Source organism: Saccopteryx bilineata, chromosome 2, assembly GCF_036850765.1.
Source record: "Saccopteryx bilineata isolate mSacBil1 chromosome 2, mSacBil1_pri_phased_curated, whole genome shotgun sequence".
Classification (NCBI taxonomy): Eukaryota; Metazoa; Chordata; class Mammalia; order Chiroptera; family Emballonuridae; genus Saccopteryx; species Saccopteryx bilineata.
Window position 1 is genome coordinate 2,440,996 of NC_089491.1, and position 14,020 is coordinate 2,455,015.

General features: G+C 63.6%; 1 protein-coding gene across 3 annotated transcripts in view; it reads right to left on the reverse strand.

Annotated features, from left to right (window-relative positions):
• Positions 1-1,433: 1,433 nt before the first annotated feature.
• COL5A1 (collagen type V alpha 1 chain) overlaps positions 1,434-14,020 on the reverse strand; it is a 161,559-nt gene continuing 148,972 nt past the window's right edge. For 2 of the 3 annotated variants that reach the window (XM_066255728.1, XM_066255726.1), the window contains exons 64-66: positions 11,812-11,880; positions 7,686-7,919; positions 1,434-2,714 (exon numbers count right to left, since the gene is read on the reverse strand). In XM_066255728.1, the coding sequence (XP_066111825.1) occupies positions 2,568-2,714; positions 7,686-7,919; positions 11,812-11,880 (450 nt within the window). In that variant the 3' untranslated portion in view covers positions 1,434-2,567. Of the gene's footprint in view, positions 2,715-7,685; positions 7,920-11,681; positions 11,751-11,811; positions 11,881-14,020 lie in introns of all 3 variants that reach the window. The other variant, XM_066255727.1, reaches the window with a different exon arrangement.

The window sequence follows — 14,020 nt, forward strand, 5'->3', positions numbered from 1 at the left end:
ACTGAGCCAACCGGCCAGGGCGGTTTGAAAGGACTTTTAAAATGCCCTTTCCCCTGAGCACCACAGTTAAGAAAACAACTCAGGACCACGTCCGTCCGTTGGACTTTTAGGAAACGTACAATGTGTCATCGACAGGAGAGTCCGAAGGGCCTCCCATCCTTGAATCGTTACCAGCACAGGGTTTGCGTTTGACCGCTTTTTCTTCTCAGCCACGTGCAGTCCAGTTCCACAGGTCAGGAGGAGGAGGGGGAGGGGGAGGGGGGAAATAAAAATAAAATTACACCAAAAGAATTTCTGCAAATATAGAATTTTATTGCAATATGCCGTAGCTAAGTGGTCCTGGGAGACGGGACACGTCTTGACTTCAGAACAAATTACAACAGAGTGGAAGGGACCCACGGAGGGAGAAAATGAAGAAAAGGGGGTGGGGGTTGGATGAGAAATCAAAGTGGAATCACACGACCTAGAGAGAGGCCCACAGGGCGTGCGCACGCGTGTGCACACACGACACGGCAGCCCAGGGCACGGGTTTTCTTTGGAAGGGGCGAAGGTGACAGTCATTGGCGTGCGCCCGGCTCGAAAGTCTCTCGAAACCAGACGTTTCTTTGGCAAGAGTGGAAGGGGGAGAGGCTGGACTTCCACGGGCTTTGGGGGAAATCCTCGTGGGTCGGCTGTCTGTTTCTCCCGGGGGCCTGTGCCCTGGTGACCTAAGCTGGAAGCGCCGCTGGCTGGGGCGGAGGGCAGCACCAGATGTGACGAGTCACAGCTCCTCCCGAGGGGGCCGCAGGTAGGATCCCCCCCCCTCCATGGGGGTGCCCAGCTTGCTTCCACTGCCGCGGAAGGAGAGGGTGTTCCCGGAGGGCCGCTTTTCACAGTAAAGGGACGCCTACGCCCGCCGGAACCTCCTCGGGTCCTCGTCCAAGCAGGGCGGGTGCCCCAGAGCCGCGGAGAGCTGTTGCAGGTGGAGATCCACACCGCGCAGGAGGGCGGGCGGGGCCCGTCGGGCAGCCCGGCAGAGACTCACAGAGTTCGTGGTCTGTCTTCAGGGCCGCGCCAGAGGCGGCCCCGGGGGCAGCACGGGGGTGGGGGGTGGGGGGCACCCCGGAGCGGCGGGCGTCGGTGCCGTCCTCGGAACAGGCACAGAAATGAGCACCAAGACGTCCGGCAGCGGAATGCAATCTGCCACGGGGACGCCGTAGGGGACGTGCAGAGTCTTGTACCGTGTGTTTCCCGAATCACAGGAGCACAACCAAATACCGGTCACAGGCCTCCCGGGAGCGGCCGCCGCCATCTGGGTGGGGGCGGGGGCGTGGGCGTGGGCAAGGGGCCCAGCAGGAAGGACACGGGGCGGGCACCTATCTTTAACACCCTTGGCAACAAACCCAGGTTGTGGAGGAGGAAGGTGGGAGACTGAGGCACGGCCCAGGCCCCCCCACACCACAGGGTCGCCTTCAAGATCCCAAAACAGATAGCACCACAGAGAGAGCGGGTAGAATGAGCACCAATTTTCACTTAATTATCAGCCGGAAAACGTGGTCTCCGGCCCTGACCCGCTCTCGCAACTCCGGCAGGACAAGTGGCCAAAGGACGCCATTGAAGTTCACCGAGGAGCCAGCCTGCCTGTTCCTCTAAGTGCGTGCCCGCACATGGCAAAACCTCATGTTTTTCTTCTCCCCTTATTAAAAAAGTAAAATCTAGAGCTCATCAAAATATCATCAGACAAGGGGCACTGCACCTGCTGCTCTCTCCACGGCGGCGGGAATTCTCGCCGCTCTGGGTAAATCCTCAATTTACGGCCACGTTCGTGTCCAGGGTGGGGCCACTCCGTCTCTCCAGGACGGGCTGCGTCCGGAGCAGACGCCCAACCCGTTCCCCCTTCTGCCGGTGGGATGGAGCTGGGCTCACCTGCGTGACTCCAAGTCAGGGACACTGAGCATGTATGACAATACAATACAAATATTTACTTAAAACAAAAAACAGAAGCACCTTTAATCCACCGGAAAGGCACATGGCATCGGGCCCTGCGCACACGGGCTGTGTTCTGGGGAGTCGGAGGCTCGGGCAGGGCGGGGCTGACCTTTACCGTGCGTGGCTTTTTGCCTTAGAATATTTTTTTTAAGGTCAAGGGGGAAATACACATCTTCAAGTTGTTTTTAAAAATGTCATCTCCACAGCCCGCAGCCCCCGACCCCGACCCCCTTCCCCAGCCCGGCGGGCCCTCCACGAGCACGGCCGGCGAGTTCTGCGGCAAGAAGTGTGGCCCGTCCCCCGGTCCCGCGTGGAGTGCGGTGTAGACGGGACCCGGGGTTGGAGGAAGCGGTGGTGGGGCCCCCAGTGGCGGCGGAGGGACCCGTAGGTCGTGTGATTCGGCTCCGGGGGGCGGGGACACGGCTCTTTCCCTTTGCTCTCTGTGGTTGGGGCGCGGCCCGGCGGTGCCCAGAGGCAGGCGCGGGCGAGGTCCGGGGGTGGGACGAGGGGCCTTCACTGTCCAGGACACCCACGGGCAGGCGGCGTGCTGAGGTCACGAGGTTGGTCGCGGGGCGGAGGGGGGCCCGGGCTCGCGGCTCCTAGCCCAGGAAGCAAGCCGGCCCCACTTCAAATCCGAATTTCTGTGACGCCTCCCCGAAATCGTTGAACATGATGTCCACGACGGGCACCTGCTCGACCTTGGGCGTGTCGATCTCCACAATCGTCTTCTGGTAGCCCTTCCTCGTCTGGGGGGGGGGGGGGGACAGGAGAAGCCACGTTTCAGACGGGGCGGGGCTTCTCTCGGGTCCGCCCCTCACCGGCTTCCCCCTAGCCAGGTCCCCTTCCCCACTCACAGCCGGGAGGGGGCTGCGACAGGGTCTGCAGCCACTCAGACGCACCTCCTCCCCCGCCACACGGGGGACACGCCCCGTCCCACCACGGGCTTTGCCCGAGGCAGTCCCACCGGGACTGGGCTCCACAGGAACCAGGGGCTCCCTGTTAAAAGACTGAGGACTCCAGGACAGCGACTGCCCTTGGTGTCCGCAAGCTGATGGCACTCAGGAGGGGGAGCCCGGTCCAGAGGAGGGCTGGGGACACGGAGGCACGGAAGACAAGGGCAGCATCGGGCAGCAGGGGCGGCGGGGGGTCAGCAGCAGCCCTTTTACAGACCGCGTGTCCAACCCTCCCGATCCCCTCCCCTCACCCTCACTCAGCCTGGGGCGGGACTCCAATGCCACCTGACCGATGAGGGGGACCTCAGAGCCATGACAGGACCCTCCTGGGAGGGGCGTGTTCCCCCATCCCCCCACTGCCGGGCCACGTGTCCCAGAGCACAGGGGACGAAGGTGCCAGACACTCTGCCGCCTGTCACTTCCCCCAAAACGAGGGCCCCTGATGTCAGCATCCAAGGACCATTGTAGGCGCCCATATGCCGAGCTGTCCCGCACGGTGACTTTCCATACCAGGGCCAGACCAGAGTGACATTGTGGGCTGGGCCTGGCCCTGGTGACGGTGACCCACAGGGGCCTTCCCCTCCCACAGAATGGGCCAGTGCGTCCCTCCCAGGGAGGCCGTGATGAGCACCGGTGAGGTGACTTCAGCCTCGTGAGGCGCCATCCCAAAGCTGACCTCCCTGCCTGGCCAGCCTCCGGACTGCATGGCACCGTGTTGAGGACTGGACGACGTGTCCTCCAAGGACAGATGTGGAAGCCCGGCCCCCGTGTGAGGGGTTAGAAGGTGGGGCTCTCAAGGGTGGTTAGGTTTTGAGGAGGGAGGACCCTATGAATGGGATCAGTGTCCCTGTCAGATGCTAGCTCTTGCCACCATGTGAGCCAAAAGGCGGCCATCTGCCTCCCCGACCAGGGTCCTCACCCGAACCTCACAGTACTGGCTGCCTGACCTCAGGCTTCCAGCTCCCAGAGCCGTGAGGAAATCAGTGTGAGGTGTTTAGGCCCCCTATTGGGGGTGTCTGCTACAGAACCCCCCAGTGGGGCCAGGCCCAGATCTGAGCCTTCCAAATGGATCAGACATTTGTTGGAACGACTCAACTTGGGGGTGGGGGGGGGTGACTTGTTACAAGAGATAGGTAGCTAATACTCTGTGGCTCCGGTTTCTGAACCGGAAACGGGTCTGCTGACATCATGGGGGTACTGAGAGTGACAGGAACGCTCATGGGTCCAGGGATCCCAGCAGGCCACACCGTTCCACGCCTGCTCTGGGCTTTCCCTGGCTTCACCCCCTTCAGGTGTTTCTGCATCCCCCGGACTCAGTCTCCCCACATCCCTGCCTTCGTACGACACGCTCGGTCTGGCTAAGTTGTTTTTTTTTTTTTTAATTTTTCCGGAGTGAGAAGCGGGGAAGCAGAGACAGACTCCCACATGCGCCCGACCGGGATCCACCCAGCACGCCCACCAGGGGGCGACGCTCTGTTGTGGCTGGAACAATTTTAGTGCCTGAGGTGGAGGCCATGGAGCTGTCCTCAGCGCCCAGGCCATCTTTGCTCCAATGGAGCCTTGGCTGAGGGAGGGGAAGAGAGAGACAGAGAGGAAGGAGAGGGGGAGGGGTGGGGAAGCAGATGGGCGCCTCTCCTGTATGCCCTGGCCGGAAATCGAACCCGGGACTCCTGCACGCCAGGCCGACGCTCTACCACTGAACCAACTGGCCAGGGCCCTGGCTGGGATGATTTTAAAGCAGCATCGGCCCCTTCAGAGCCAAGGAGTCATGGGGGAGCTTGTCAGCACAGCGTGAACCCCAGTGCAGCCCAGATCCGGGCTCAGTGGGCTGGGGGTGGTCTCTGGGCTCTGCATTTGGTCTCTGGTGTCTTGACTGTGCCAGGTGCCGTTCAGAGCCAGCCTCTGGAAGGCACCGTCCTTCCTGTAGGACCTGAGCCGGGCGCTCCACAGCACAGGTGCCCCCTTCAGGAGTGATGTCCTGGGGGGCGGCTGACCCCGTGCCCTCCCCCCCGGCCAGGCCAGCGAGGAGTGGCCGGAGTCCAGCCGGCCTCCCTATGTCCTGCCTCTCTGGGCCTCTGCCCCTCACCCATCCGACCATGGCTCGGCACATTATCAGATAGGATGGCTGGGCCGGCCTTCACCGTCGCCGGGAACCGGGTGACCTCCGCGGCGGGCACCCGAGTATTCGCACGCCAGCGAGCTGACCAGCGCCTGACGTGTCTCCTCCCCACGGGGAGGGCAGACATGCAGGCCTGTGCCAGGCCAGCACCTGCCTCTCTTCCTCGCTCAGGGGCGGGCGGAGCGTTTGCCAAGCTGGCCAGTGATGCCTCCTGGGTCGCTGGGGCCCCACTGCTCCAACCCTCAGGGACCCGAGCGCCTAGAGGGGGCACACTTAAGCAGGCCGCCGAGCGCACGCTGCTCCGTTAACCTGTTATTCCAGAGGCATAAATAACCATCACAGCCAGCAATGGCCCCCGCTGGTCCGCAGAGCTGCTCAAACACTGATTTATGTGGCGCGGTCCCTGGGCCTCTGCCCGGTGGTTTGTGCCACTTCAAAGGCCCTCGCTCAGGCCAGGCAGCCCTGAGAGGCCCAGAATCCCACCGTCTCGGGCCCCTATTCCAATTCGACCCAGGCAGGCCTGGGCTCCCCTGCATAACTGCACGGCGTGGGGCGTGACTCTGCAAATTGTGGCTGACGTCCCAGGGGGTGTCAGGGGAGCAGAGCACTGGCCACTCCAGGCCAACTCACTGTGCCTGTCCCTCATGTTTCCCCGGCCTGACCGGCCCCTGACTGCCCTCTCTGGCTGGCCTGCTGCAGGCCAACTGCCTCCATCAGCAGGTGCCCACCTTCCTTTACCAGATGGCACGGACTGGGCCACAGAGAACGTTGCCCTTTCTGCCACAGAAGCCAGGAAGCTCGACGCCAAACCCCCGGCTGGGGCCCTGGGTCCGGCCTCTCCTTTATGGGTCCTTCCTTTCCCTTCACATCACTGTCTGCTGCTAGCGGCCGGGTGGGCAGGCGGGCGGTCTGAAAACAGTCCCAGGAGTGGGAATTCCACTGGGGACCCTGGGAGGCAGATGCTATTACTGTCTTCACTCGTGGGAGGCAGAGATTCAGGAATAATTTTACTTGTCCCTTCTGGCAGCAGCCTGGGGTGCGTGTCAGGAAAAGGAGCAGATGTGGGATGACACCTGGGTCCCTAACCCGGGGAGCTGGGTCTCTCTGACCTCAAACGGGACAAGTCCCTCCTGTCCCCAGTCAGGTCTGAAGTGGGGGCCCACACAGGCCCGAGAGCTCAGAAGCAGGGCAGAGGCGGGCTCCCCAGGAGGCCTCACACTGGCCCCGGACACACCTTCCAGCTCCCCAAGGCTGAGGTGCACAGCCGGCCCCAGGCCTGTCAGGGGGTCAGCCAAGGTTTGGGCTTGGGTCCGCTGGGTCCTGCTCTCGACACCCACCCTGCTGCCCAGCCCTCTGGCTCCCGTCGGACCCAACCTGCTCACAGATCCACCCGGGACCCCTGCCCTGGCCTGGCCCACACAGCACACATCCTCAGTAGACATAGAGGAAGAGCCCAAATCCCCCACACTCCTCGACAGGAAGGTGCACTGGCGCCTGTGGCCGGGACCGACCAGGAGGCGGGCGTCCTGGCTGGCTGCTCAGGCATACGGAGGCAGCTCGGTGCCCAGGACACACACACACACACACACACACCTGCACCAGCCTGGCACACACTGGGACCAGCTGACAGTGCTGACACACAGCTGGTGAGCAGCCCAAAACCAGAGGAACCAGAAAGGTCACAGCTGGCTTACGACACTGGAAACCTACAGGAAGTGCCCGTCTGGAGCTGGGCCCAGGCTATTCGAAAAGCTTCCTGTCCAGGGATGACCAGCCTGGCGCCTGCCCAGAAGGGCCTCCGAGGGTACGGAACCGGCCCTGCACCCAGCCGGGGGTGCAGCCACACTGGCCTGTCCCCCGGGGGACCTGGCCTGGGCGGGGCCTCACAGAAGGGCTCTGAGGGACAGGTGGTGATGAGAACAGGGAGCTGAGGCTGGGGTGTGACCGTGAGACCCACAGAAACAAGTGCTTCTCAGCCTCCCCAACTCCAGCCACTGAAAGGCCACACGAGGGACACATCCGAGGATTTCAACAGGACACGAAGACATAGCTCAGGCGCTGACCTGAGCGGCTGACCCGTGGCTGGGGTCCAGCCTGGCTCTTGAGGGCCACACGCAGGGTGCAGATCAGGGCAAGCACACCGGAAGCCCAGGGGCCAAAGAGCGAGTAACCCCTGACCCTGGCTGGCCGCGGGCCTGAGCTAGCGAGTTCCTTGCCTCTCACACCTGAGGACCTTTCCTAGCCGGTGGCCCTAACGTGGCGGGCCCGTCAGGGGGCCCACAGCCACAGTGGCCGTGGTCACTGTTACCACTCTGCGTCTGCGGGCTGCTTCCCATGTCCTCAGAAACAAACCCGGTCTCAGCTCTGGCCACTGGCAGAACCGACCTGCCTCAGCAGAGGGAGTCCGGCTTCCGAAGCCATCACGCTGGGGGCTCGCAGGCCCAGGCTCTCTGGCCCTTCCTGACCTGCCGTGGGGCGGCCAGGGTCAGCCACGTGCTGAGAGCAGGCAGCCCGGGGCCCCCGGCACGCAGCTCGGGACCTGGCACAGGGTACGTGCCCCGTAGACTTGCGTGGACTGCACCACTGAAGCGTGCAGGGTGTGAGCGACTCCGCCGCCAGGAGCGAGGGCCCGGAACGGTACTCACAGCGCAGCCGTCCGTGAGGGCGTGGATGTAGGGGCTGTTGTCGTAAGACATCTCCTCGTCGTTGGAGCCCAGGAAGCGCATGGCCTTGTCATAGCTGCCCGTGGCGGCGTCCTGCCAGGCGACCGACTGGTAGCAGTTGTAGGTGATGTTCTGGTTGGCCGAGGCGCTCAGCAGACGCAGGAAGGTCATCTGGACCACGCCCACGGGGTTGCCCTCGGCGTCCACGTAGGAGAGCTGTGGGGGGGGGAGGGAGGGGACACTCAGCATCCACGTAGGAGAGCTGTGGGGGGGGGACAGGGAGGGGACACTCAGCATCCACGTAGGAGAGCTGTGGGGGGGGGAGAGGGAGGGGACACTCAGCAGGGAGGGGACACTCAGCATCCACGTAGGAGAGCTGTGGGGGGGGGGACAGGGAGGGAAACTCAGCATCCACGTAGGAGAGCTGTGGGGGGGGGGACAGGGAGGGGACACTCAGCAGGGAGGGGATACTCAGCATCCACGTAGGAGAGCTGTGGGGGGGACAGGGAGGGGACACTCAGCATCCACGTAGGAGAGCTGTGGGGGGGGACAGGGAGGGGACACTCAGCATCCACGTAGGAGAGCTGTGTGGGGGAACAGGGAGGGGACACTCAGCATCCATGTAGGAGAGCTGTGTGGGGGGACAGGGAGGGGACACTCAGCATCCACGTAGGAAAGCTGGGGGGGGACAGGGAGGGGACACTCAGCATCCACGTAGGAGAGCTGTGGGAGGGGACAGGGAGGGGACACTCAGCAGGGAGGGGACACCCAGCAGGGAGGGGACACTCAGCATCCATGTAGGAGAGCTGTGGGGGGGGGACAGGGAGGGGACACTCAGCAGGGAGGGGACACCCAGCAGGGAGGGGACACTCAGCATCCACGTAGGAGAGCTGTGGGGGGGGCAGGGAGGGGACACTCAGCAGGGAGGGGGCACCCTGCACTGACGAAGCCCCGGGAACACAGCTCACGGCTGGGACTTCGCAAATTGTACCCACGAGCTCTCCTCTGTGGCACGAGCCGCACCAGGGGCGCCACCTGGAAACAGCCACGCACTGGGACCCAAAGGCTAGCATGCACGGGCTCTCGTGAGGGTCCCTGGGTCAGAGTGACACACCTCACGTCTTCCAGGAAGCTAAATAACTCACCCACCCCTCTGTGCCTGGCTGAACCCTATTTGCCTTTCAGGGCTCCATGCATGTGCCTCCTCCTCCAGGAAGCCTCTCTGGGTTAGGTGCTCTCACCTCCCACCTTGGCTTGTCTGTGTCCACCTTTCCTGCCAGGCTGTATGGCCCCTCTGCACCAGCACTGGACCCCGGGGACATGTGTCATAGGTACCCGGTACCCAGAAGACAGCCCTTTCTGAACCGTGAGCACCCAGAAGGAAGGCAAGTCTGTCCCTCACTGTGCCCCAGGACCGGCAAAAGTGCTCATTAGATTATGTCAATAAATGCAAAGTGTGTGCTGAGGGCCAGTGATGTACGAGGCCCCGGCTGGGGGAGGCATGAGGATGGGAGGTAAAGTGCTCAGGAGACCCCAGGGAGGCACTCAGGCCGGCAGGCAGAAAGGCTGGCCTGCGGGAGGGTCACAGGCCACACGGCCCAGACTAGGAGGCTGGCTGACCAGGCACCCTCTTGAAGCCATGGGGGCACCCTGGATGGCACCCAGCACAGCCGCCCCTGCCCCTGCCCGGACACCGAATCCAGGGAAGCACAGAGAGGCCTCCCTGCAGCTGCAGCAGTCAGCTACGCCCATGCTGAACCGGGCAGCCCTGCCACCTCCCTCTGCCAGCACACCCAGGGCCAAGGCTCGAGGACATGCTTCTCAGGTGACTTCTGCAGGGTCACCAGACAGACGTCCAAACCCAGGCCCCCCCCCCCCCCGCTCGGCTCTGTGGGGCGGGGTTGGGGGTGGAAGCGGGGTGTCCTGAGAGGAGAGTCCCAGCTTCTCCACCTCCTTGTAACTCCAGCTTTCTGAGCGTCCTGCCCAACCCACCCTCCCGGACACGGCCAGGGGACACAGCTGCTTCTTAACCCCAGGGTGCACCCCCCCTTCCCCCCGTCTCTGCAGAAGCCAGGTTCTGCTCACGCTCAGATGCTCGCCGAGCAAGGGCGGCTGCTGTGATGGGACAGACATCAGGGTCCGAGACCAGACCAGCCCGGAAAGGCCGTGCGGACACCAAGGGAGGGTCCCCATGGACCCCGCCCGCTTAGTTTGTACGTGTGGTCAGAGGGACACACTGGAGGCAGAGGGACCCGGCCTGCCTGGGCTCCTCCCACAGTGCAGGGGCAGCAGAGCCACGGGCCCACGCCAGCGGGACACCGTCGAGGGGACGAGGAGGAAGGGGACTGAATACCAACCGCAGCTGGGCCTCCAGGAGCTCCTCTGGGAGGAACCGTGACTGACTGGGGGGGGGCATGCGCAGGGGTGGCGGGGGCTGGACACAGAGGACCTGAAGTTCCCAGTGCTGGGCGGCCCCGTGCTGGAACCCAGACCCCACCGTGACCCCTGCCCTCCCTCCGCACCATCGTCCTCATGCGGCAGAAGGTCAAGCCCCTATTCCTTCAAGAGGGGGGAGCGGTGCCTCGGTCCTGTCCACTCACGATGGCCCCGAGGACCAGAAATAACGAGTGGGGAATATGACAGACAAGCCGAGACTCTCCCTGCACCGTCCCTTCACCTCCATCCTCGGTCCACTGTCCGCGAGACAGGACAGGCGCCCCAGGAGGGCCACCGGGGTCCCGAAACGGCGGAAGGTGAGGGTGGCCGAGCGGCTGCCCCGCCCACCCAGCTCGAGCAGTGGGCACTCACTTCAGGTCCTCTGAGTGCCAGGGCTTTCTGAGGGAACGGCCAGAGGTGGGGAGGGGACAGCGCAGGAGACAGGCGGCCAGGAAGGAAGTCTCCACAAACGTGGCCAGGCGAGCGTGAGCCTTCTGTGCCCGCCAAGGCCTGGGGTGACTCGGTGTGACGACCGGGAGGGTGTGCAGGGTTAATAACAAGCCACAGAGGGCCTGGACACTTAGGAACAGAGGGTCTTCAGACGTGTGACAGGGCGCAAGCCGCCCGAAGCCACCGCTCCCTCCGTGAGCCCGTGGCGGGGACCAGGGCCTCCGTGCCCACCCAGAGAGGCCGGGAGTGGGGGTGGGGCAGGGACCGCTGGCTGACGGTCAGGTCTGACGCGGTGGAGCCTGAGAGCCGGCTTCCGAGTGAGAAAGGACCTCCCTCAAGGGTCCCTCAGGGGTGGGGCTCTCCTGACACCTGCGGCAGGTGCCGTTCTGGAGGCTGGGTCGTTTGACTTGCTAGGAAGGAGGCAGAGAACTGTGTGCTTGTTCCAGAAAAGCCGCCCCTCCCCAGCCAAGGAAAACTGAGGGGTTCAGGGCACAATGGTCCTCTGTGGCAACAGCCACTGGCCTCGTGTGAGCAGAGCAAACCGGCTTCCTATCTCTCTACGGGCTAGCAAAGCGTCTCCTTCTATGCTTTCAAGAGACGTCAATTATATTCATTTCTGGGAAGTTGTAACTTAAGACCGCCTCCCCAGAAGTTCAGACAAAGACTGATGAAGCGTTCGGGATGCCTGGGGCCAGATCTGCCACCAGCACAACCTCTAGGGCCCGGGAGGGGTCGCTGGGATGGTTCCGGGACCCGGGACCTGGCCGGGTCACCAAGAGGAGAAGCAGCCCTCTCTCTGTTCCCACCGGGTTGGTCAGCCTCAGTCCCCAGCAGCTGTGGCTCTGGGTGCCCCAAAGGCTGGCCCGTGCCGTGGACAGAACAGACAACCCCCCTCCTGCTCCCAGGCTGCAAGGCCCTGCCGTGGGGGTGGGAGTGGCGGGGGCGGCAGAAGGGGCGGGTGCTGTGTCCTGCTGTCACGCTGTGGAGCGGCTTGGCCAGAGCGGCGAGCGCGGGCGGCCACAGCGGCCTTGGGGCCCATGCAGAGCCACGAGCCAGGCCGTGCGGCAAGCGGGCAGCGCCAGCGGCACTTACCAGGGACCCCCGCTTGTACTGACTATACCAGGTGGAAGGCCTCTCTCTGGGCCAGCGGGCCAGCTTACTCTGGAAGATAGGAAACGGGCCGCGTGTGAAGGGCAGCCGCGAGGGGCCGGGGTCGCCTTACCAGTTTACCGCGCTTGAATTCACTGAACCAGGAGCCTGGGTTCTCTTTGGGCCAAGAAGTGATTCTGGCCTGAACGTGGAGCGGAGTCGAGCGGGTGCAGAGGGAGAGAAACAGAGAAGGACAGGTTACTTCTGCCTCGACGGGACAGGACGTGTCCCCACCCTGCCCTCCTGTGAGGTGGGTGGCCGGCCGGCAGGGACTCCTGTGGGTGCCTCGGACTGCCCCAGCGCTGAGGCACCGTGACCGTGATGAGGACAGAGGAGCCTGGTGCTCCAAGGTGACGGCCCTGTCTTCCCCTGGGCCGTGTATCTGGCGTTAAAGACACTGCCCAGCCCTTAGGAACTGCCAGAAGGTGCTGGTGGTTGGAATGAAGAAAGGAAAAACACATGGGTTGTCACAGGCCGGGGTGACGAAGGTCATGATGATGATGATGACGGGAGCCAACATTTACTGACGGGCTCAGGGAGGACAAGGGGCACCCTCTCGTTGGAGCCCTGGCTCTGAGGGGGTGGGTCCTGTCCGCACGGCCTCCCCTAGGGGACAGGTGGGCAGGAGGCCCTGCTAGGGCCCACGGGGGCACTGCGGACACGGCTCGTGTGGGTGTGTGTGACGGGTATGTGGCGGGGCGGTCTCTCTGGCACAGGGGTCCCTGCAGCCCTGACACTGTCCCGAGTCCCTCCCCCGCATCTCTGAGGAAGCAGCACAGAGGAGGTGTCCTCCAGAGGGACAGCCACTGTCACCCGGACGGGAGTTTGTTCTCTGCAGGAGTCAAGGCCACAGTCATGCTGGGGAATCAGGATGGGGGAGGAGTAAATGAGTGAAAAGGCCCCTGTCCCCAGGTCCCACGGGGCCTCTACGCGGGCCCCAGGTCAGGACTCTTGTCTCCGTCCCTCAGCTCTCATCTGAGCTGGCCGTGGACAGGAGCCGGGACAGGGGTCCCACCGGAGGAGGAGGAGGAGGGTGTCCAGCCTGCGCCTGCCCCTGGGGCCTCCCAGCCCTCTGGGAGGCCCTTTTCTGATCTGTGGCTGCGGTGACACTTGCTCAGAGGGCAGCCTCCTCTGAGGCAGGACCAGGGATACGGACAGGTGCCCGCTTCACTTATCTCCCGCCTGAAACCACCGTCCCTCCTGCGGCCTAGCTGACCACGGAGCGGGTCTCTACCTGCACGAGGCTGTGGCCGTGACCTGGGCCAGAGCCCCCAGCCCGTGGACGCCTGGCTGGTCAGCACAGGTGCAGAGGAAGTGGGCGGGGCCAGCAGACCTCTCAGCTGAATACACAACCAGCTAGGGTTCGGGGGGTGGGGGAGCTGAGGGGCGGGGTGTCCTGCTAGCTGTCGGGCGGAGATGAGAAGCAACGTCTTCTCCACCTGCCTTTCCTTCTGGGCCTCTGCCAGATGCAAGGTCCTGAGGTCGGAGGTTTCTCTCGACCTTCAGGGGGTCCGTGGCTGGGAGTGCAGGTTACCAAGGATTTCAAATTCTGGGTTGGGGGAGCGTGCATGTAAAAAAAAGGTCCTCAAATCATCCCTGTGTGGAGCTCCTGTTCCCGTGAGTGGGGCCTTCCGCTGGGGGTGCTGGGACTCCCTTTGGTTGCAGGAAATCTAGGGATGGGGCCGCGTCCGGGAGGAAGGAGCTGTTTTCTTCCGAGGACAGTGCTGATGGGCGTTGAGGCCACTAAGAAGCCGTCACCGCGGGCTGCTGCCTCCTGCTGGCCCACGCCTGAACCGTCATGGCAGACACGGCCTCTGGGACCCCGCCACCCTGTCCCAGGACAACCAACGTCCTGAGAGGGACATCGGGGGGGAGGGTCTGTGGGGGCCTTGCGCCCTAGAGAGCCTTGTCCTCCTCACCTGTCCTGGGCCAGAGGGCCCAGCCTCAGACTCCCACCTGACAGCAACACAGCCTGCCACGCACACCCATCTTCACACACACACACACCAACCACACGCCTGTCTGCACGCGCGCACACACTCAACATCCACAGACACACACAACTCCCACCACCGAGCTGAGGTGAGGCTGCTGAAAGACCAGTATAGGTAACTGTGAAGTTGACACCCACAAAACCTCAAGGGGCCCGAACCTCACTAATGAAACTCTTCACGGAACGAACAGAGCCCGGACGGCTCTCGGGCACGGCAGCAAGTGCTGGCTACGTGGCCCACACGCAGAAGTCAGGGCAACGTCGGCGTCTCAGACGCGGCAAGGTGGCT